The sequence below is a fragment of the Sciurus vulgaris genome (assembly GCF_902686455.1).
Source record: "Sciurus vulgaris genome assembly, chromosome: 10".
Taxonomy (NCBI): Eukaryota; Metazoa; Chordata; class Mammalia; order Rodentia; family Sciuridae; genus Sciurus; species Sciurus vulgaris.
This window is the reverse complement of record NC_136470.1, coordinates 40,368,276-40,387,487: the sequence shown is the minus strand read 5'-3', so window position 1 is coordinate 40,387,487 and position 19,212 is coordinate 40,368,276. Positions and strand designations below refer to the sequence as shown.

General features: G+C 36.3%; 1 protein-coding gene across 1 annotated transcript in view; it reads right to left on the bottom strand.

Moving 5' to 3' along the window:
- Nucleotides 1-17,418, bottom strand: part of CHMP2B (charged multivesicular body protein 2B) — a 30,783-nt gene extending 13,365 nt beyond the window's left edge. Inside the window, 2 exon segments of the mRNA XM_079156321.1 lie at nucleotides 1,200-1,291; nucleotides 17,122-17,418. Coding sequence (XP_079012447.1) covers nucleotides 1,200-1,291; nucleotides 17,122-17,155 — 126 coding nt within the window. The 5' untranslated portion in view covers nucleotides 17,156-17,418.
- Nucleotides 17,419-19,212: the final 1,794 nt, after the last annotated feature.

The following is a 19,212-nucleotide window of genomic DNA, read 5'->3' as shown; positions in this document are numbered from 1 at the left end:
TGTGACCAACAGGTACATGAAAATATACTGAGCATCATTTGTAAATTAGACAATGCATACCTACCAGAATGGCTAAAAAAAAGGCTATCAACTCCAAGTATGTAGAATGATTGTAATTCTACATTGCTAGTGAGGAAAGAAAATATTAGAGTTACTTTGCAAAACAGTTAAACATATAGTTACCCTAAGACCCATTAAGCTCACTCTTAGGAAGCCCCCTCCAAATGAAAACAAATATTTACACAAAAACTTCATTTGATTGTATATAGCAAATTTATTCAAAACAACCAAAAACCTGGGAAAACCTCAAATATTCACAGGTCAGTAAATGGATAAACAAACTGAAAAACATCCACATAATGGATTAACACTTATCAACAAAAAATAATTAATTTGAATACATGTAACAATATTAATTAGTCTCAAAATTATTATGCTGAAAATAGCCTTATGAAAGTTCAGATATGACTCTATTTTTATAAATTTATAGAAACACAAATTAATCTACATGACAAATCAGTATTTGCCTCACTAAAGAAAGGGAGACGGGGAGGAATGCACAAAAGGGATTTCAAAAGGCATAAAAAAACTTTTGAAGACACTGGCTCTGATCATTACATAAACTGCAGTAATGATTTCAGGTGTTTACACACATATCAAACTGTACATTTTAAATATGTACAGTTTACTGCATGTCACTTACACCTCAATAAAGCTACTTTATAAAAAAAATCCGAAGCAACATACATTTAGAAACATCAATAATATAGATAAGCCAGATCAGCCAATTTATAAAAAATGATATTCACTGCCACAGATACACTGATCTTTAAAATATCATGACACCTATGACTTAATGCAATTTTTCTATAACTCTCTTGTTTTCTGTGACAATTTTATCTTTGCAGTTAACTAAAAAGAAGGTAATTCTGGTTTGAGAAATATTTTTTCCTAGACATTCATGATTTTCACAAACTGAAGAATAATTTGATTGTATATTCAGAAGAACACACAGAATTCTGATGAAAGCAGAACACAATGGAAGGACGCAGAAGTGCAGGAAAGCATTAAATGTCATTTCGAAGTGAAGTAAATCATTTACCACCTGTCATGTGCCTTTTTCCTAGTTAGTTAATGATTCTGACACCAATTTCCAAATTTGTTTGAAAAGTTAAACTGAAATTTAATGTTCTACTTACCAGCTGTTTTTCCTGCTTCTCTAAAGCTGCTCGATCTCTGATTATAGCCCTCTGTGTACCTCGTAACTCACGATTCTGTTCCTTTATTACATCTACAAGAATCACACACACAAAAAAAAAACCTGAATTCATCATTGCAAAATTTTTTCAATACCATTTAAAATACTGAACTAAGAGACTGTAATAGAAAAAAAGTCTTGCTTTTGCTTTACTAGATGTTAAATTTTTTTCCTTCAATTTAATACAATAAAAATTACTGACATAGTAAATCGTGGATTATAAATATTGATTATAAAGAATTGACAGAAGAATGCAAATATGAAACAGTTTGAGTTTTAACCATAAGTATACATTACAGCACAGTAAAATACTCCCTGTAAGTATTAATTAGCACATAATCTTATATGGCACATACATATCACACACACGTAAATCATTTTGAACTCTCCTTACTCCAATGCTATATGAATTTCAGAAAGGAAGGCATGTCATGTATTTTATTAAATCTTTTTTTCCCCTACACTAAGTCATAAATTGTAAAACTACAGATCTTTCAATGAGGCAGATGTGGATTTGAATCACACCTTTATCACTTTATTACACAATTATATCTTGGCAAAGTTAGTTAACATTCTAACCTTTGTTTTTCTTATTCATAAAACAGTGATTGCTTTAAGGATAAATAACTCACAGAATGCTCTGATATGAGTCCACTCAATCATAATGTCTTTCTAATTTACCTCAATTCATTTGGATTCTTTAGTTCCACCTATTGAAAAACTGAAATATAACCTAGGTCTGATGGGCTATACTTTGGGTTAAGTTATCTTAAAAGGAACACAAATATCAATGTTAATTTTGCCAAAACTGATTTCTTACTGTCAGGAATCTTGTTAAGTGTTTTACACATATTGTACAATCTGATGTTCACAATGTTATAGAGTTGATTTTTCTATTATTTTATATTTAACAAACTGAGTGTTAGGAAAGTTAAAAAACTTGTCAACATCACATAGGTGGTATAAGTGATGACACATTTGGCCCTAAGCATTCGGTCTCTTGAACCAGCCATATTAATCACTTCATCAGAGCAACTTTTTAATAAAGAGATAGATTAAAAATAACAAAAACAACAAAAAGAAACTGTCTCTTAAAATGACGTAACTGGACATCGACATGGAAAAGAACACCTCACACCATGTACAAAAATTAACAACCCAAATATAAAAGCTAAAGTCATAAAATTCTTGGACTACATTGGAGTAAATTTTCATGGCCTTGGTGGAAACTGGCAATGAGTTCTTAAATTTGATATTAAAAGCATAAGCAAGAAAAGAAAACAAAAACTTATAAATTGGACTTCATGAAAATTAGTTTTGTGCCTCAAAAAGGACATTATCAAGTGAAAAGATGACCTACAGATTGAAAGAAAATGAATGTAAAACATATTTGGTAAGAGTCTGGTACTTGCGATTTATAAACAATTTTTGTAACTCAAGAACAAAAGACAGGGCTGGGGTTGTGGCTCAGTGGTAGAGCGCTTGCCTGGCATGTGTGAGGCACTGGGTTCCATTCTCAGCACCACATGTAATAAATAAACGAATAAAATAAAGGTCTATCAACATCTAAAAAATATTTAAAAAAAAAAAAAAAAGACAACCTAAATTTAAAAGGGACAAGGGCTTGAGTAGACATTTTCCCAAAGAACATACAAAGGGTCAACAAACAACAAAAAAAATCTAAAACATCATTTGTCATTGGGGAAATGAAGAACCACTTCACATCCACTAGAATGATTATAATTAAAAAAAAAAAAAAAAAAAAGGAAAACAAACTGTGTTGCCTGGAACCTCTGTATGCTCATGGTAAGACTGTAAAAAGATTTGGCTACTGTGGATAAGAGTTCAGTGATTCCTCAAAGATTTAAACATAAAATTACCATATGATATAGCAATTCCACTCCTACACATTTATTCAAAAGAATTTAAATAGGAGATCTCAAAAGAACAGAAAACAAATGCAAAAATAGACAAATGAGATTATATCAAACCAAAATGCTTATGCAGAGTGTGAGAAACAATTAACAGAATGGAGACAGCCTATAAAATTGGACAAAATATTTGCAAACTGTACATCTGACAAGGGGTTGCTATCCAGAACATACAAGAACTCCAAAAAACTCATGAGCAAAGAACAAAAGAATAAAAATAACACAATTTAAAAATGCACATAGACCTAAATAGACACTGCTCAAAAGAACATGTGGTCAATAGGTATATGAAAAAATGTTCAACATCATTAATTATCAGGGAAATGCAAATTTAAATAATAAAGAAATATCAACTCACCCTAATGAGAATGGCTACTATTAAAATGACTAAAGATAAGTGCCTGTGAGAATATGAAGAAAAAGGAACCCTCATACACCCTCAGTAGGGATGTAAATTAGCATAGTCATTAAGGAAAACAGAAAGGATGTTCAAAAAATAAAAAACAGAGCTACCAGATGATCCAGCAGTCTCACTAATGGGTATACATCCAAAAGAAATGAAATCACTAGATGCAAGGGACATCTACATGCTCATGTTCTTTGAGTACTCACACAAAGAGTAAATAATATACAACAGCCAAGAAATGAAAACAACCTGAGTGTCATCAACTGATCAATGAATAAAGAAAATGTGGTACATACACACAAGGAAATACTTTCAGTCATAAAAATAATGAAAGCCTGTCATTTGCATCAGTATGGATGGAAATAGAGAGTATTAAATGAAATATGCCAGTATTAGAAAGACAGGTACCACATGATCTCACTTGTATGTGGAATCTAAAAAATGTTGTTCTCATAGAAGTTTAGGGTAGTATGGTAGTTACTAGAGGCTGGGGAGTATAGGAGGAAGGAAGAGATTGGGGAAAAGCTGATCAGTGGGCAGTTACAGTTAAATAAAAGCAAGAAGTTCTTATGTGCTAGTACACAATACAGTAACTACAGGAAACAATATACTATACATTTCAAAAAGCTGTAAGAAAGAATTTTGAAAGTTTTTGTCATGAAGAAATCGTAAGTGAGAAGACAGACATGTGTTCCCTGATTTAAATATTATACAATGTGTACATGTACCAAAATATTACATGGTTCTCCATTAATGTGTATATTTTTTATGTTCATATATATCAGTTAAAATAAATTTGAAAAATTGAAACAGGAACTGAAACACTTCTTCATGAATGTCTATAGAACTATTCATATACAAAAGTAGAAACAATGCAAAGGACCATGAAGAGATGAACAGATAAACTGTATTATATACATTCAACAGAATATTATTCAGTAGTCAAAAGAAATGAAATAATGAAATGTACTACAACATGGATGCACCTCAAAAACATGCTAAATGACAGTGATCACAACAAAAGATCACAACTAATGATTACATTTAAACCACATAGCCAGAGTAGGTAAATCCATAGTCAAGCAGATTGGTAGTTGCCAGGGGGTGGGAAGAAGACAGAACAGTGAGTCACTGCTTAATGTGCCTACTGTGAGGTGATGGCAATGTCTGATCTAGACAGACGGTAATCAACTAACCACTGCGAATATACTGAAAGTCACTGAACCGCCTACTTTAAAATGGTTAATGTCATATGAATTTTACCTTTACCACAACTAAAATAAGCCAGTATTCATTGTCCTTTTTTTTTAGTATAATCTGTTCCAACTATTAGTTATATTAATAGTTATTGTTATTAAATTGTTGATATAAACCAGTCAACTGCAAGGGCTTTTTTAATGAGAGTTAAAATAAGATGGTAAAGCTCTTATATCTTATCTATGAGAAATCTATCTTCTCTCTTGTAGTGACCCTGTTTCTCCCTTGGGTTTAGGGTGGGCCTCTACTACTCAAGATTTACTTGAGTTCCATTCTTGATATTGGTTACATAAAGAAACATATGTGCAGGGGTGAAGGGAAATCTCCACTCCACTTTCTAAAGAGTCACTGGAACAAACTAACAAAGATTAAACAAGAGAAAAGGCATACACAAATTTATTAACATAAGAAAAAGGAAAAAAAGTCACAGTATGGGGGGGGGGGTTTACAGGAATGGGGTTACGTAGTAGCTCAAAACTATTTGAACTATTATTGCCCACTATTTAGAAATTTATATATCTCTTTGGCTATAGTGGAAGTGGAAAACAGGGGATGACAAGGGAAGAATAAATTACATTTAGGGAAACACTTGGACTGGGAGAAAGTGTGGATGGCATGCAGAACACTCTGTAATTTGTAAATAAAATAGAGGATGATGGTATGTGACTAAGTGTGTCAGCAATCTCTGGTTTCTTTTCCTATGATGTGGGTTTAATTAATGGCAGCTTAGACAAGGGATCCAGAGGTAGCTGTTTTCTTCCATCGAGGTTCAGACTATAAGCAGACAAGAAGATAGCCTCTTCCAGTGTTTGCTGCTAAGTTCTTTTAATTTAAAATAATCAGCATCCCTTGGTGCCATATTTTGGGTACAGTTTCTGGAATTTTTCAATAGCATATCTACAATGGAGATGAAGAAAATGGGAGCTTTTTCTCCTGCTACCAACCTTCTTCTCCTAAAATTACTAGGACTTGATAGAAAACACACTTCTCATTTAAAAGACAGAGTAGATGGTTTTATAGACAAATACTTAGGAAATGTTGAAATTGAAAAAAAAATTTTCTCTGCTTCAAGATATCTGTGAATGTTTAATATAAATATATATTGCAAGTCTCTAAGGTGAGAATATATTATAGATTATTTGTCAAATTTATTAAACCAAGAATCCCTTTTAAGAAATATCTATAAACATTTCCTAGATACTACTGTTTCATGAAGCACTGATTTGGATTCTAATGTAAAAATTACAGGATGTATTAGTTTGCTAGAGTTAAATAAAAATTACAGGAGGTCATTGCTTTGGACGAAGTTCCTGCACTAGGTCTCAAAAGACTGTGTACTAAAAATCAAAATGGACTTACTCTTACTACGTCTCATGTCACTAAACATAAACTGTTAGCTGACTTTCTAAGAAATCAGGAGAGGCAACAGTCAGATTCCAAAACAAAGTGAGTTTCAATGAAGTTCTCTAAGTTTAATCTTCAAAAAGCAACCTGAAGTGACCTGATGCTAAACAGGCAAGTTATTATTCTATCTCTCTGTCCCTGCCTTCCTAGGAAAGTAACTCTGAAATGACCAATCTATTCTTTTATTTTTTGTTTTTGTTTCCTGTTGTATCAATAAAACCAATCTCTTTTGCTGAGCTTTACCCTGTTTTTTGAAATGAAATGCCACCCAATTCTAGAACCCCATATAAAGTCGATAAAGATCTTTAAATTTGTTGTGGTTATGTCCTTTGTCCCCAGCACTATCATAGCAAAACATCACAAACCAGCAGCTTCGACAGAAGAAATTTTGGAGGCCTGAAATACAAAATCAAAATCAAGTGCCATCAGGTTTGGTTTCTCCTGGGCCATTGTCCTTGCCTTTTAGATGACCACCTACTTGCTATGTCCGAAGATGTGTGCCGTTTCTGGTGTCTCTTCCACTTCTTAATCAGGCCAGTCATGTTCAATCCAGAGCCTACCCTTATGACCTCACTTACTTTTAGTTACCTCTTTAAAGGTTCTATTTTCAAACACAGCCACATTTGGGTTTAGAGTTTCATCATACATTTGAAGGTATAGAGCAAAATTTAGCCCATAAATTAAAAACTCTTTCCTTAAAATATTACAATGAACAACCAACAATGAAGAAAACTAAAACTCTCTTTCCCCCTATCTTTCAAAGCAATTATCAGCCTCTTCATCCTCAACACTCAAACACACCTAATTCACTGCTTCTGGACTAAGCTCCCTACCTTGCCATTACCAATGGGTTGGTATGAAGACATTTACCACTTTGCCCACTATTTTGATAGAAAATGTGCTCTAAATTTAAAACTAAAATTACAAATAAACTTCTGAAGTACAACCCCTTTGTGTTACCAAAGACTCCTAAATTCACCTAGTAAGAGGAAGTGGCAATGCAGTTAGTGATGATGGTCTTCAGTCACAATACTACTCAGGAAAGTGAAGCCACTATATTGATAAGCTAACTGTGGTCAGATAATTGATATAGGTTTACACAACTGCTGAAAGTCTTGATTGCTAAGATTCAGAATTCTATCTGTACACATTTTTTAATGATTAGGTTACTAAAATTAAAAGTATAAATTTGGTCTTTGTCATGAGTTCCCGACACAAAGGGTCTAAAACCCTGGAATACACTAAATAAAAACAAATGCTTTTTATTTTTCAGAATAAGCCCCTTCCCACCACACCTGAGTATGTTACTGTTATTTGTGGATGGGGGTAAGAAGTGGGATAAGAATGGGGCTGGAGACCAGAAACATCAAACATTTGACTTTCAATCCCTTTTCCTCCCTGTAACTCAAGGGTGGGAGAATTCCAGAGACTGGGATACAAAACTCTTGGCCAAAGAGATTCAGAGCTTCCTAACCTCAGTGAACACACTAATGTGATGGGAAGGTGGCACACCCAGAGTGGGCATGGAAGCTCTGCATTTCTCCTCCAGCTCTGTATTTCTCCCATTTGACTGTTCCTGAGTGATATTCTTTATAATAAACCAGCATTTGTAAATAAAGCACTTTCCTGAGTTCTGAGAGTAGTCCTATCAAATTATCAACCCCGGAGAGAAAGCTGTAGGAACACCTGGTCAGAAAGAAGCATGGGTGGCAGGCAACCTGGGACTTTCAAATAGCATCTGGGGTGAGGCAGTTCTGTTAAACCGAGTCCTTACTCTACAATGTCTATGCTAACTCTGGATAATCAGTGTCAGAATTAAAATAATTGTTGGACACCTAGCTCTCCAAGAATCAAAGAGTCCAGACTAGATATAGTCATCTTTATTAAAAAAAAAAGTGTTATGGCAAAAACAAACATGAAATTTAATAAAAGTTTGATTTTACTTTTCTTAATTTTATATAACTATGTGTACGTTAACTATTACTATATATCATAAAAATAAAGAAAATTAACTACTGTATGTTCCACAGCCTCACACTTGTTAATAGACCTATTAATATTTAAACAGTTCCAAGCTATAAACTCAGAGCATCTAATGTTACATACTAAAACAATCATAACACTTTAAAACATATTATGGTAAGTAGGAAAAAGATAGTAAAACGTCTTTTCATATGAGACAACAGGAATAGCCTATAAAATAAATAAACTGCTCTTCAATTTTTCTTAAGCAGACCCTATGTTAAATGAACATTTAATGATTTAGTCATTGAGATAATTCAAATGGATAAAATGAAAAAAGTAGAGACATATTTAATGTTTTTAAGGTCAAGTTTTTTTCGACTAGATTTATTTCTTAGTAGATCTCACTTCATCCCAAGACTACAAATTCTTCAAAAGCAGGAAATGCATATAAGAAAAGAGATTCCCTAAATTCAATTACAAGGGCCAGAGGATGGAGGTAAGGAGAGATAGAGGAAGTTAATCAACAACAAAATAACAAAAACCTGCTTCACAATCCTGTAGAAACGTATATCAAATCCCATCACTATCCCCTAGGCACCACCACATTCTGTTTACCATCCCAACCAATCCAAAAGCGATAATTATTTCTTCTTATGAATTGCCTTCCTATCCCAAAGCTTTCCCCAACTCACATTATTCCAATTCTCTTATCTAAAGTCAATATAAAAGTTATGCTAATTCCCCAAATTTTTATTATACAATTACTCTTAGCTCGAGGTCTAGTGGACATTCTTCCAACTGCTCTCTACCCTTGCTGCTGGAAGTAGTGGCAACCTGTTCAAGGACCTGGTTCTTTTCTAGATAGCATGTGTAAAGGTTGAAAAAACCCTTTGATTTCAAAGATCTAAGAGTGGCTTGATAACATTTATTTATATATTTGTCAGTATTTTCATTTTTTACTTGATGTTAAACACTCTATCAATATGTTATACTTAATGATCTAAGAGAATACAGTTGTAATGAAATGTAAAAGGATTGGTCTAAAAAGCACATTTAACATGTTTCTTTAAAAAGAAAAATAAAATTTATCGATTATCAAGAAAGATGACTTGCGGGGTGCCATCCATGGCCTGCAATTAAAAAAAAAAAAACAAGCTTGGCAGAACTATCAGACAGGGAAATCTGGCTTCAGGTATTCACAATTATGGAACATTGTTTGAGATTGCCAGAAGTACGTGGTTACCCTGCAGATTGGTTCACCGCCAGCATTTGCAGACCCCAGATGTGCCCATGACCCGCTAGAGCCAAATGGCTTGTTGAACTCCTCCCCATCCTGTTTCTCACCAAAGCAGCTCCTCCCAGTCCGCCTTGGATCCGACAAACCAAGCGCGGACTCCGTTTTTTGCTGGAGCCAGTCCCTTGTGGACGGCTTATCAGTCATGCCCCTGCTTCAAATGATAATTTTGCTCCTGTCTTTCTTTATGATAAATAAATGTCTTAACTATTATTTCGCTTCCAGCCCATCGCTTCTAGAGGAACCCTTTCCCTAGCCCACACGGTGTGCGACGAGAATGACTCATGATTTAACATCAGTAAAACCTGAACTATGAAAGAATATCTTTTTTTTTTTTTTTTTTTGGTGCTGGGGATTGAACTCAACCACTGAGTCACATCTTCACATCTTCAGCCCTATTTTGTATTTTATTTAGAGACAGGGTCTCAGTGAGTTTCTTAGCGCCTCACCATTGCTGAGGCTAGCTTTGAACTCGTGATCCTCCTATCTCAGCCTCCGGAGCCTTTGTACAACAGGAACACAGATCACTGAACTAACCAGCTAATTCTCTAAGATGTTAACTAATTAACATTTCTTTAGATTTACCCAACCCAGTATACCTGATGACCTCCAGATAACATCTGAATGTGCAATGCCTCTCCTTGTTTTTTAATCCTATGTATGGACTAACACAAAGCACATAAATTGTGGTAAGGTAACATGTCTGTTTAAAGAAAACACAGTAACTAGCCCCAGGAAGTCAGAGTCAGTTTTGATGTTCAGATTAGATCAGAGGAAAAATGGAGACATGTCTTGGATGAGGAAGATACTGTTCAGCAAGAGCCTCTTGTTTACTGCCTCACTTCCCTTCCCTTCCCACCCTATAAAACCCCTTTCACTACCTGAGTTCTCCAAAATAGAGCTCTGATGGACTATAGCCCCTCTATCGTATCAGGGCCAGCCCTGAATGAACTTGATTCGCTGGCATCATCTCTCATCTCCTAAGTACCGGCTTTCAAGCAGTGAGCAGCTAGACTTGGGTCCAATAATATAATTCCTTCCATGGCGACAATAACAGAAACATGTACGGGATATTACTGATACCTAGGAGAGAAATGGAATGCATGCATGATTCCGATCCACACACTGCTTCTTTCTCTATGCCAAAAAAAAAAAAAAAGGCAGAACTTAAAAAAAAAAAAAACAAAAAAAACTTTAGCAGTACATCAACCTTGTGGGGCTGTTGAGAATTATTTCAGAACATGTGATAATACAAAACTTTGAAATGTGAAAATATTAAAGGTATATGGATATGATATGACATGTTTTCTCCTTTACCATTGACTCAGCGAGATAACAAGGGTCTGGAAATAGCCCCAACCACCACACTTTTCTAGCCTATGCCAAGTATATCACTTAGAGAAAGGTCAGCCAGGCCAGCTCAGGCATTAAATGTGTATCTCAAGCTTTACAGGCTCTTTTTATCAATGAAATAGACATGACAAGATCAAAGACTAAAGTTTTCCACTTTAAAAGATACACTGAAAACTCTTTCTGCCTTCTTTGGTTCTAAGTCAATTAGGTTTATTTGTTTAAGGTCAAAAAATTTAAACAAAACAAAATAAGCCAAACTCCAACTTGAATTATGGCTTAATTCCCTGTACCTTGCTCATTCACATATAATTTGCACATTTGAGAATTAAAAGCAATTACCAACTATATAGGAAGAGTCATCAATTTGTAAGTAATACAAGTTGAAGTACCTTTCTTTTGGGACAAGGGAAGAGACCTGTCCCAAGTTTGCAGGGCAGTTGAGGATTACTATCTCAGGAGTGCTGAGGCACATCAGGAGAACTTGTGGGAACTCAACCTGGTCTACTAGACAGCATCTGCTCTATTGAATTCTGTTATGTGACTTACTATGAGGACACGATGGACTTAAAGAAAACAAAAACTAGTAAGTCATATTTTCTACTTTTAAATGTATTTCTTTGATAAAAATCATTTTATCTCTACAATTTTATTGCCTATCAGTTATCCTGATTCTAGCCAACACATGAATAAAATAGAAACAAAATATTCCTATATCCTGCTTGATGGGGAGTTTCTACTTTAGACTTTACCTATAAACTCTGTAACAGCTGGCATCAGTGGGAATAGTAGGTACGTGGTACTGTTATCAGCATTAGACAAACTCCAATTGTAACTATGGATAGAAGAAAAGCCCTGAGTAAGTGTTAGTTTGGATAAAATAGGTTGAAGATGGAAAAACCAGAATCTGCCTACAAGAAAGAAGTGAAATACTAAAGATAAACAGAGAGTGAAGCCCTTTGGAAGCATGAGAGGAAAAAAACCCATGTTCCATTTGATTTTGTCTGACCAATAATCTCAAGTCATTCAAACCTTGAGGAATTCATTCACACAACTTTATTATTATTATCAAAATGTCAGTGTTTTCAAGAGCTGAACAGATGCCAGCAAAGCTTTGGGTCTAATTTGGTCAATGGAGTCATGAGAGGAATGGAGAAATACAGAGGGAAGAAATTTTTCTACATAAATATCTGTTCTGAAAGGATAGAGAACTTTTACTAAGAAAAATGCTCTAAAGAGCATACTGTGCTCCTCAATTCTACTTTCAATTACTTCTCTTTGGTGTGCCAAGAAGGAAGGAGCAAACAGAAAGTAACATGTGAGTTTTTACACATTCAGAGCACTAAAGGGACAAATGCCTTTCTAGGGAAGATCTAGATATTGTAGATGGCACCATAAGAATGTTGTCTTTTATTCCGGAAAAAAGACTACACATTTCTTATGGGAATTCAGCTTGTGTGGCTGGTAGGTTTTATTTCCTCTTATCATCAATGTGGCACCACAACTGACCTCTTGACAGGAGCTTTGCCCCAATTTAGTCAAAACTGCACAAGACTGGATTCCAGACAACTAGCCTATATGGCCTGATTTGTCTTCAATGAAACAAAACCCCAAAAGTTTTGCTCCTTTACTTGTGTGTAACATTTCTCAAAGTATCTCTAAATCTGCACCAAGGCTCACAGTGGGTGGCTATGTGAATGTAGAGAATAGTAAGCTCTAGATATGGAAAAGACTTCTTTTGGTTAGTACATACTGTTATTTTAAGGGTGTGGTCTGGTTTCTAAATTATAAATTACTTTAAATACATTTTAAAATGTGCTAAAGACTCTCTAATAATGCAGGGAAGACAAAATAATCATAATGCAACTTTGGAAATGCAGAAAAATCTACTTTGGTTCTAGCGAATGCAAATAAGAAAGGAAATGCTAAACAATGGGAACACAAGGAGTGTCTTATTTATTTAACACAATCTGAAGAAATATCAGAGAACACGTTCTGGAGAAGGCTTTTGCCTCAGATGGTTCAGGCTGGAAGAGAAAGGAAAAGAATTTTTTTAGGAATATGGCACCATAAGCAAAAAAATATGTTAGAGTAAGAGAGTATGACATACAGTATAAATACCATTACTGCTAGAGAGTAAAGCGGCCAGAGACATGACGAAAAAAAGGCAATAGTCAGATCAAGAAGAACTATGCCTCTACAATTAAAGAGTTCACACTTAATTCTGCTGGTGCCAGAAATTCAATAAAGAGGTTTTTTTGTTTGTTTGTTTGTTGTTTTTTGAGAAGCAGCACAGATTTAGGTTTCAGGTCTACTGATCATACAACCAACTTTGAAGATAAAGGATTTAAGGGCTATGAAGCTGCAGAAAGGAAAGGCAGAGAGGTTATGCAGTAAAGTGCAACATAAGTAGAACCTGAATTAGAGCAAAGAGTTGAAGGACCACAGATTTACATGTATCAAATACTCAAGAGGCAAAAAAAAAAAAAAAAAAAAAGGCAGGATTTGGTAGGTAGTGACTGGGTAATTAGCTGAAGGTAGAGGGCAAAAATCAAGTAATCAAGTTCTGCCCATACTGGAAGAAGAAAACCCTGGGAAGGATTTTCCCACACCACTGGGGATTGAACCCAAGGGCACATTCCACTAACTTACATCCCCAGTTGTTTTTATTTTTATTTTGACACAGGTTCTCACTAAATTGGTGAAGATGGCTTCAAATTTGCAATCCCTTTCTGCCTCCACCTCCCAAATCACTAGGATTGCAGGCATATGCCACCAAGCCTCCTTGGGAAGGAACTGATTTAAAGATGAAAAGTTCTACTTGGGATCTCTAACTAGAGATGCTTTGAGACATCTATGTGCAGATATTCAGCAAACTGTTGGACATACAAATTCTAGGTATTTATATCTAGAAATACTATTTTGGAATACAACAGTACATAAATTGTAACTAAAATAAGAGTGGACAGTGCATCATGCAGGGATAGCATGTACTGTTAGAACAGTGGGATATCAAAATGAAAATCCACAAATATTTAACACACAGGTTTAACAAATAAAAGAGAAAAGAAAAGCTGAATTAAAAAAAAGTAGTGGTCAGTGGAAAATTAGGAAAGTGTTTTACCACAGAATCCAGAACAGAGACTTTCAAAGAAGAAATTATCAGGATCAAATAGGCCCAAGAGATGATCACTAAAATAAGTGGCCACTGGAACTGATGATCTAAATAAGTGATGAGGTCCTAGCTCTTCTACTTAGTAGCTTTATAATTTGGGATAAATTAGTCCCTTTCCTCTTAGTTCCTCATCTATATAATGGGGATAATAGTGGTGCTTATAGGCTTTATGAGAATTAAATAAGATAGTGCATGCAAAAGACTGACATAGAATAGGACCTCAAGTTTGTCTTTATTGAACATGTCAGATAAAAATTATAAAGTGCTTAAAGAAATTCACTTGTTTGTTTGTTTTTTTAACAGTGCTGGGATCCAACCCATGACCTCTCACTCATCTACCCAGAGCTACATCTCCAACCCCAGAACTGCCCCTTTTAAAAGACATGGAGAGTTGTGCATTTATGACAAGTCCTCATGGAATCCTGATTTACAGGTTCATAATTAGCTTCAACAAATAGGTCACCATTAGTCCACGGCGGGGGCGTGGGGGGGGGAGAACACTGTAGATAAACAAAATAACTCTACATATGTGTGTACGTATTTTACAAGTCAGTAAAAGGAAAGTCAAATACTTGATTGTAATTTCAAATTGGAAAGAATCTTCCTCTTTAATGGCATTGAGATACACCTCTCATTAATTTCTGGAACAAAGTATACACTGAGGAGACTTGTTCATCTTTGTGTCAAAAATGAATTAAACATAACTCTGAATAGTAATAAGTGCTGTAATGTTGTCTCCCTTTTTAATTTACATGTGCAGTCGTCTTTAATGATATAGTATATAACTCTCCCAGCCAATCCAAAGAGATGAAAAGATTCAATTATTCCCCAGATCCACAAGCAGTTACCTATTTCCCTTATATATCAGAATTTCATTACTGCTATAACAGACAAAAAGTCAGCATACAGTAAAAGATCTTATGATCAATAATCAACATGCCTAAGAATCTGAGAGACATGCATAAAAATACATTGAATTTCATAATATACAGCCTCATTACTGCTAAGAGTGCTATCACCTTTTCAACAAACAAAAAACTTCCCTTTAATAAAACAAAGAGTAAAAACATCAGTAAAGCTCTGTATTAAAGTAATGAAAATCCAGTCTATAATTAAGATGTAAGTAAATGATTTGATTAATAATTTAAGAAAACATCAAATATGTAGCTTGGTAGTTGTAGTAAACATATATGATGACCAAATTACATTCAGTAATTTTACACAAAGTATTTAGTGGTACAGTTCTTGGCAAAAGTCCTTAAGACTTTTTTCCCCCTGAAAATAAGTCTATTAAACAAACACATTCCTTAGAAGGATTAACTAACTGAAAATGAATACACACTAAAACACCCTCACTGCACATCTTTATTGTCCTTTTTCCTCTCCTCTGTACTTCAAGTACAATAGTCACTAGACTGCCAAAAGCACCAGAAAGCACAGAACTGAGATGTATGCCTTCAAAAATATTTAGCAGATATTAAGCAATTAAAACTAAGATGTTTATAGTCTACTATTTAAAAATGAATTCATTTTGTAACATCAAAATAAGAAAAAAAAAACATTTTTCTGTTTAGTATTCTCACTACATAAAAATCAAGAAAAAAATTCTCAGTATACAAAACTCAAAACAAGAATAAAAAAAAAAAAAAGATACCACCCCTCCTCCAGTCCTGGGAGTACTATAGAATAATTGAGTATTGGCACCGAAGCACTGAAAAAAAATAAATAAAGTGCTATGTTAAGAATTAAAGAGTATTCTCAAGAAAAATAAACACAAAAAGCTTTTACATAATTGTATTACATCATATACCAAGTTAGTAGCTATTCCAGGTATTGTAAATGGTACTTTTCAATTAGTAAAAAGTCAATGAACTGAAAAAAAAAAAAATTCAATTACTCAAAATAAGCAAAGAATGCATTATTCTGTATGAGAACTTAGGGGTAAAATGGAATGTGTTGAAATGAGGGACAGAGCAGCAGGGTAAAGATGATGTCTTTGTTATCTTCCCCAAAACAAATTTGCCGGCATTGGAACAGTCAACACAAAGGAAAGAAGGAGTTACCTCCAAGTCAAGACAGCACTGTGGTTGTACCAATCACTGTCTAGCTACCACTGCTCCTTTTGTGGCAGGGTTAGACCCTTACAAAGAAGTGATTCTTCGGTTTGAACGAACAACAACTTAGTCTCAACATGTAATGGGAAACAATTTTTAAATAATTTGAATGAATTTAATACCCAGTAACAGCAATGAAAATATCAAGATTTATCAGTGCTGTATAAATATACATTATAGGCATTGCATATGCACTCAAAACTTGTATGCTCTGGTGCATTTTTTCTTAAGATGATACTGAGCTAAATGTATGAAACAATGTATGAGTCTTTCCAATGTAAACTTCTATAAAAATAATATATAATACATCCCTACTTTACTTTGCAAAAGACAATCACAAGGGAGAAAAATCCATTATTAAAACTAAATCCAGGCACTTCCCTGGTATTTCTTTTATATTTCCACTGGAGTCAATCAAGTAACATTTGTTTCACATCACTACTCTGGGGTGTTCCTAAAGGGACAACTGGCCCGGACCCAAGTTCATTTTGTAACTGGAGTCAGCTACCACTTCCCCCACCCAAACACACAGGTTTCCTATTAGAATACCTGAAATAGTACGACCCTAAATTTAAGGAGTAACAAATCAAGTAGAAGACACCAACAAAAAATTAATCAAATCACCCCAAGTCTAATGACACTCAAAGGCAAGCAGTACCCTGCGTCCTCTACAATGTTCAAAACCATCCTACAGAAAATAATTAATAATAATAATAAAAATAATAAAGGTGGGGGAAGTGTCGGAAAGAGAAGAAGCCAGATTGCCCAGGTGAGCTTGAGGTGGGTAGAGTCAGAGAAGGGGAAGCAGAAAAGTGACGCAGACAGGGCGGTCACCTGTGGGGCCACTTGACCGAGCCCCGCCCCCCAGGGACAGCAGCCAGAATCGCAGCCAGAATTGCAGCCGGAAATCCCAAAAGATGCCGGGGAAACACACAGCTGGGCCCTGTAAGTCCAGCCTGGAACTTACCATCCACGGTTTTCTTCTTGAAGAGGGACGCCATGGTGAGGGACTGATCCCGGGCGGCCCGGCTTGGCCCGGTCCGGCCCGACCCGAGACAGGGAAAGGGAGAAGAGGAGGGGACAGGCCTTCAGAGGGCTCGGGGTGGCGAAGCTGCCGGGCAGGAGGAAGAGGGCCGGGTTGCCAGGCAGGACCCGTGGAGGGCGTGTATCCGCGAGGCTACCGCAGCCGCGTCGCGGGGAGCTCAGGTGACCGGGAACTAAGACACTTTTTGGAGAAGTCACTTCTAGGCGGCGCCTGCGCATTCTGCGCGCACGCCTGCGCACTGCAGCTCTGAAGCCGATGCCTCTGCCCTTACTTCAACGGCTGCCCGCTCCTGGCTCTGCGGGGATGTGGCGGGGCGAGACCCCGCTGGCCGGATGCTGCGCCTGGAGCTGGCGGGCGCGGCTGGGGCTCCAGCGCAGTTCCCTGCTGACTGAGAAAAGCCTGGTTTAGCGCTTTCGGTCCCGCCCGGGGAGGCTGGAATGAGGGGTCTCTAAGGTCCGAGGGAAAGTGCGGGTCGTCCGGAGACCGCCTGGGCCCGTTCTGAGTTGATTTATGACTGTCCTGTTGCTGCCGGTATTAATTTTCTTCTCACAAGGAAAAGTAAGAGGGCCGGTGGGAATGCTGAGTTCATGCCCTTTGCCGCAGTAGCTCGCTCAGCGATCTCTTCCCACTGGGGGACCCGAAGCCTTCCTGTGTCGCCCTTGACCCCCAGGCTCAGATGACCAGGTGTGGGTCTCGGGATCTAATGTCCAGGATTGGGGATGGCGCGGGGAGGGAAAGCATGAGGAGCAAGTTTCTTTATGCAGCACCTTGTTTAGTGCTTTTTCCTGGAAACCTGCATAAAAATCCACACATTTCTACACAGGTTTAAATATCTACATCTCTATTTCTTTATTTCTTGCAATTACTCAGGAAAAATTCATGACTGTACAGAGGACCTATTAGAATGCTACACAGCTGTATATTAGTCTTTGATACGGAAAAAAATCCATATCATTTTAAAGGAAAAGCATAATGAAATATTTAAAGAATACTTGCATCTCTAAGTACAAATATGGGAAATACAATCTTGTATTTCATATCTTTTTTTAACATACTATTTCACTATTCAGAATCTTAATTTTGCTTTGAACTTATTTTCCTCCTAATTTACTGCTTAGCAACACTGCTTTCCACAGGATAAAAATAATAGCTATAGCTTGGGGTATATAGCTCACTGGTAGACAGCTTGCATAGTATGTACCAGGCGTCGCGGTACAATCCCCAGCACCAAAATTAAAGTAACCATAGCATTTTATTTGTTTGTTTGTTTTAAATAGATATGACTTCCTATATGGAAGTCACTCCAATGATAATATTATCACTCGTTTCTGGATTTATGAATCATGTCTCAAGAATTGTTAAGCATTTGGGAGCATCAGTCTTCCTTCCCATTTATTTTCTCTTGGTAAAATATCAAAGCCCTCATGGCCAATGACAATCATACTGTTGCTACTAAAATTTAACCACAGATATGCTCAAGAAAACTTTCTTAGAATGACAGTAATATGCAAAGTATATCTTGTTCCTGAAGTTATTTAGGTATCCTTGGAAGAGGAAGTAAGGAAGCATTAGAGGAAAATGTAACTGAGGTGATGGTCTACACCCAAGGCCTTGCCTTTCCTGGAGTAAGCTCTATGGCAAAAAAGCAGATTGCCCTGGCAGCCTGTTGTAATGAATGGCACAGAGCTGTGCTTGAAGGCATGAGAAGCAATAAGCTGTTATGTGTGTAGAAATCATACTCCTCCCTGCTGCAGTCACCCTTGTTTTATTACTCCTACACAATCCCCCCCACTGACCCAATTGTAACAGTTGGGAAAATGCCAAAATACTTAGCAGCAACCATATGGAAGACCCTCCAAAAGTGCACAGCAGGAGCTAAAGGCAGGGCTTGTTCATTACAATAAAGATAAAACAGAAATATGTACTATTTAAACTCAGCACTCTAATAGCTTGATTCTCCCATTGGTTGGAGCCGGCTGACTGGCATCCATTCTGATAAATTGGCGGCCAGAC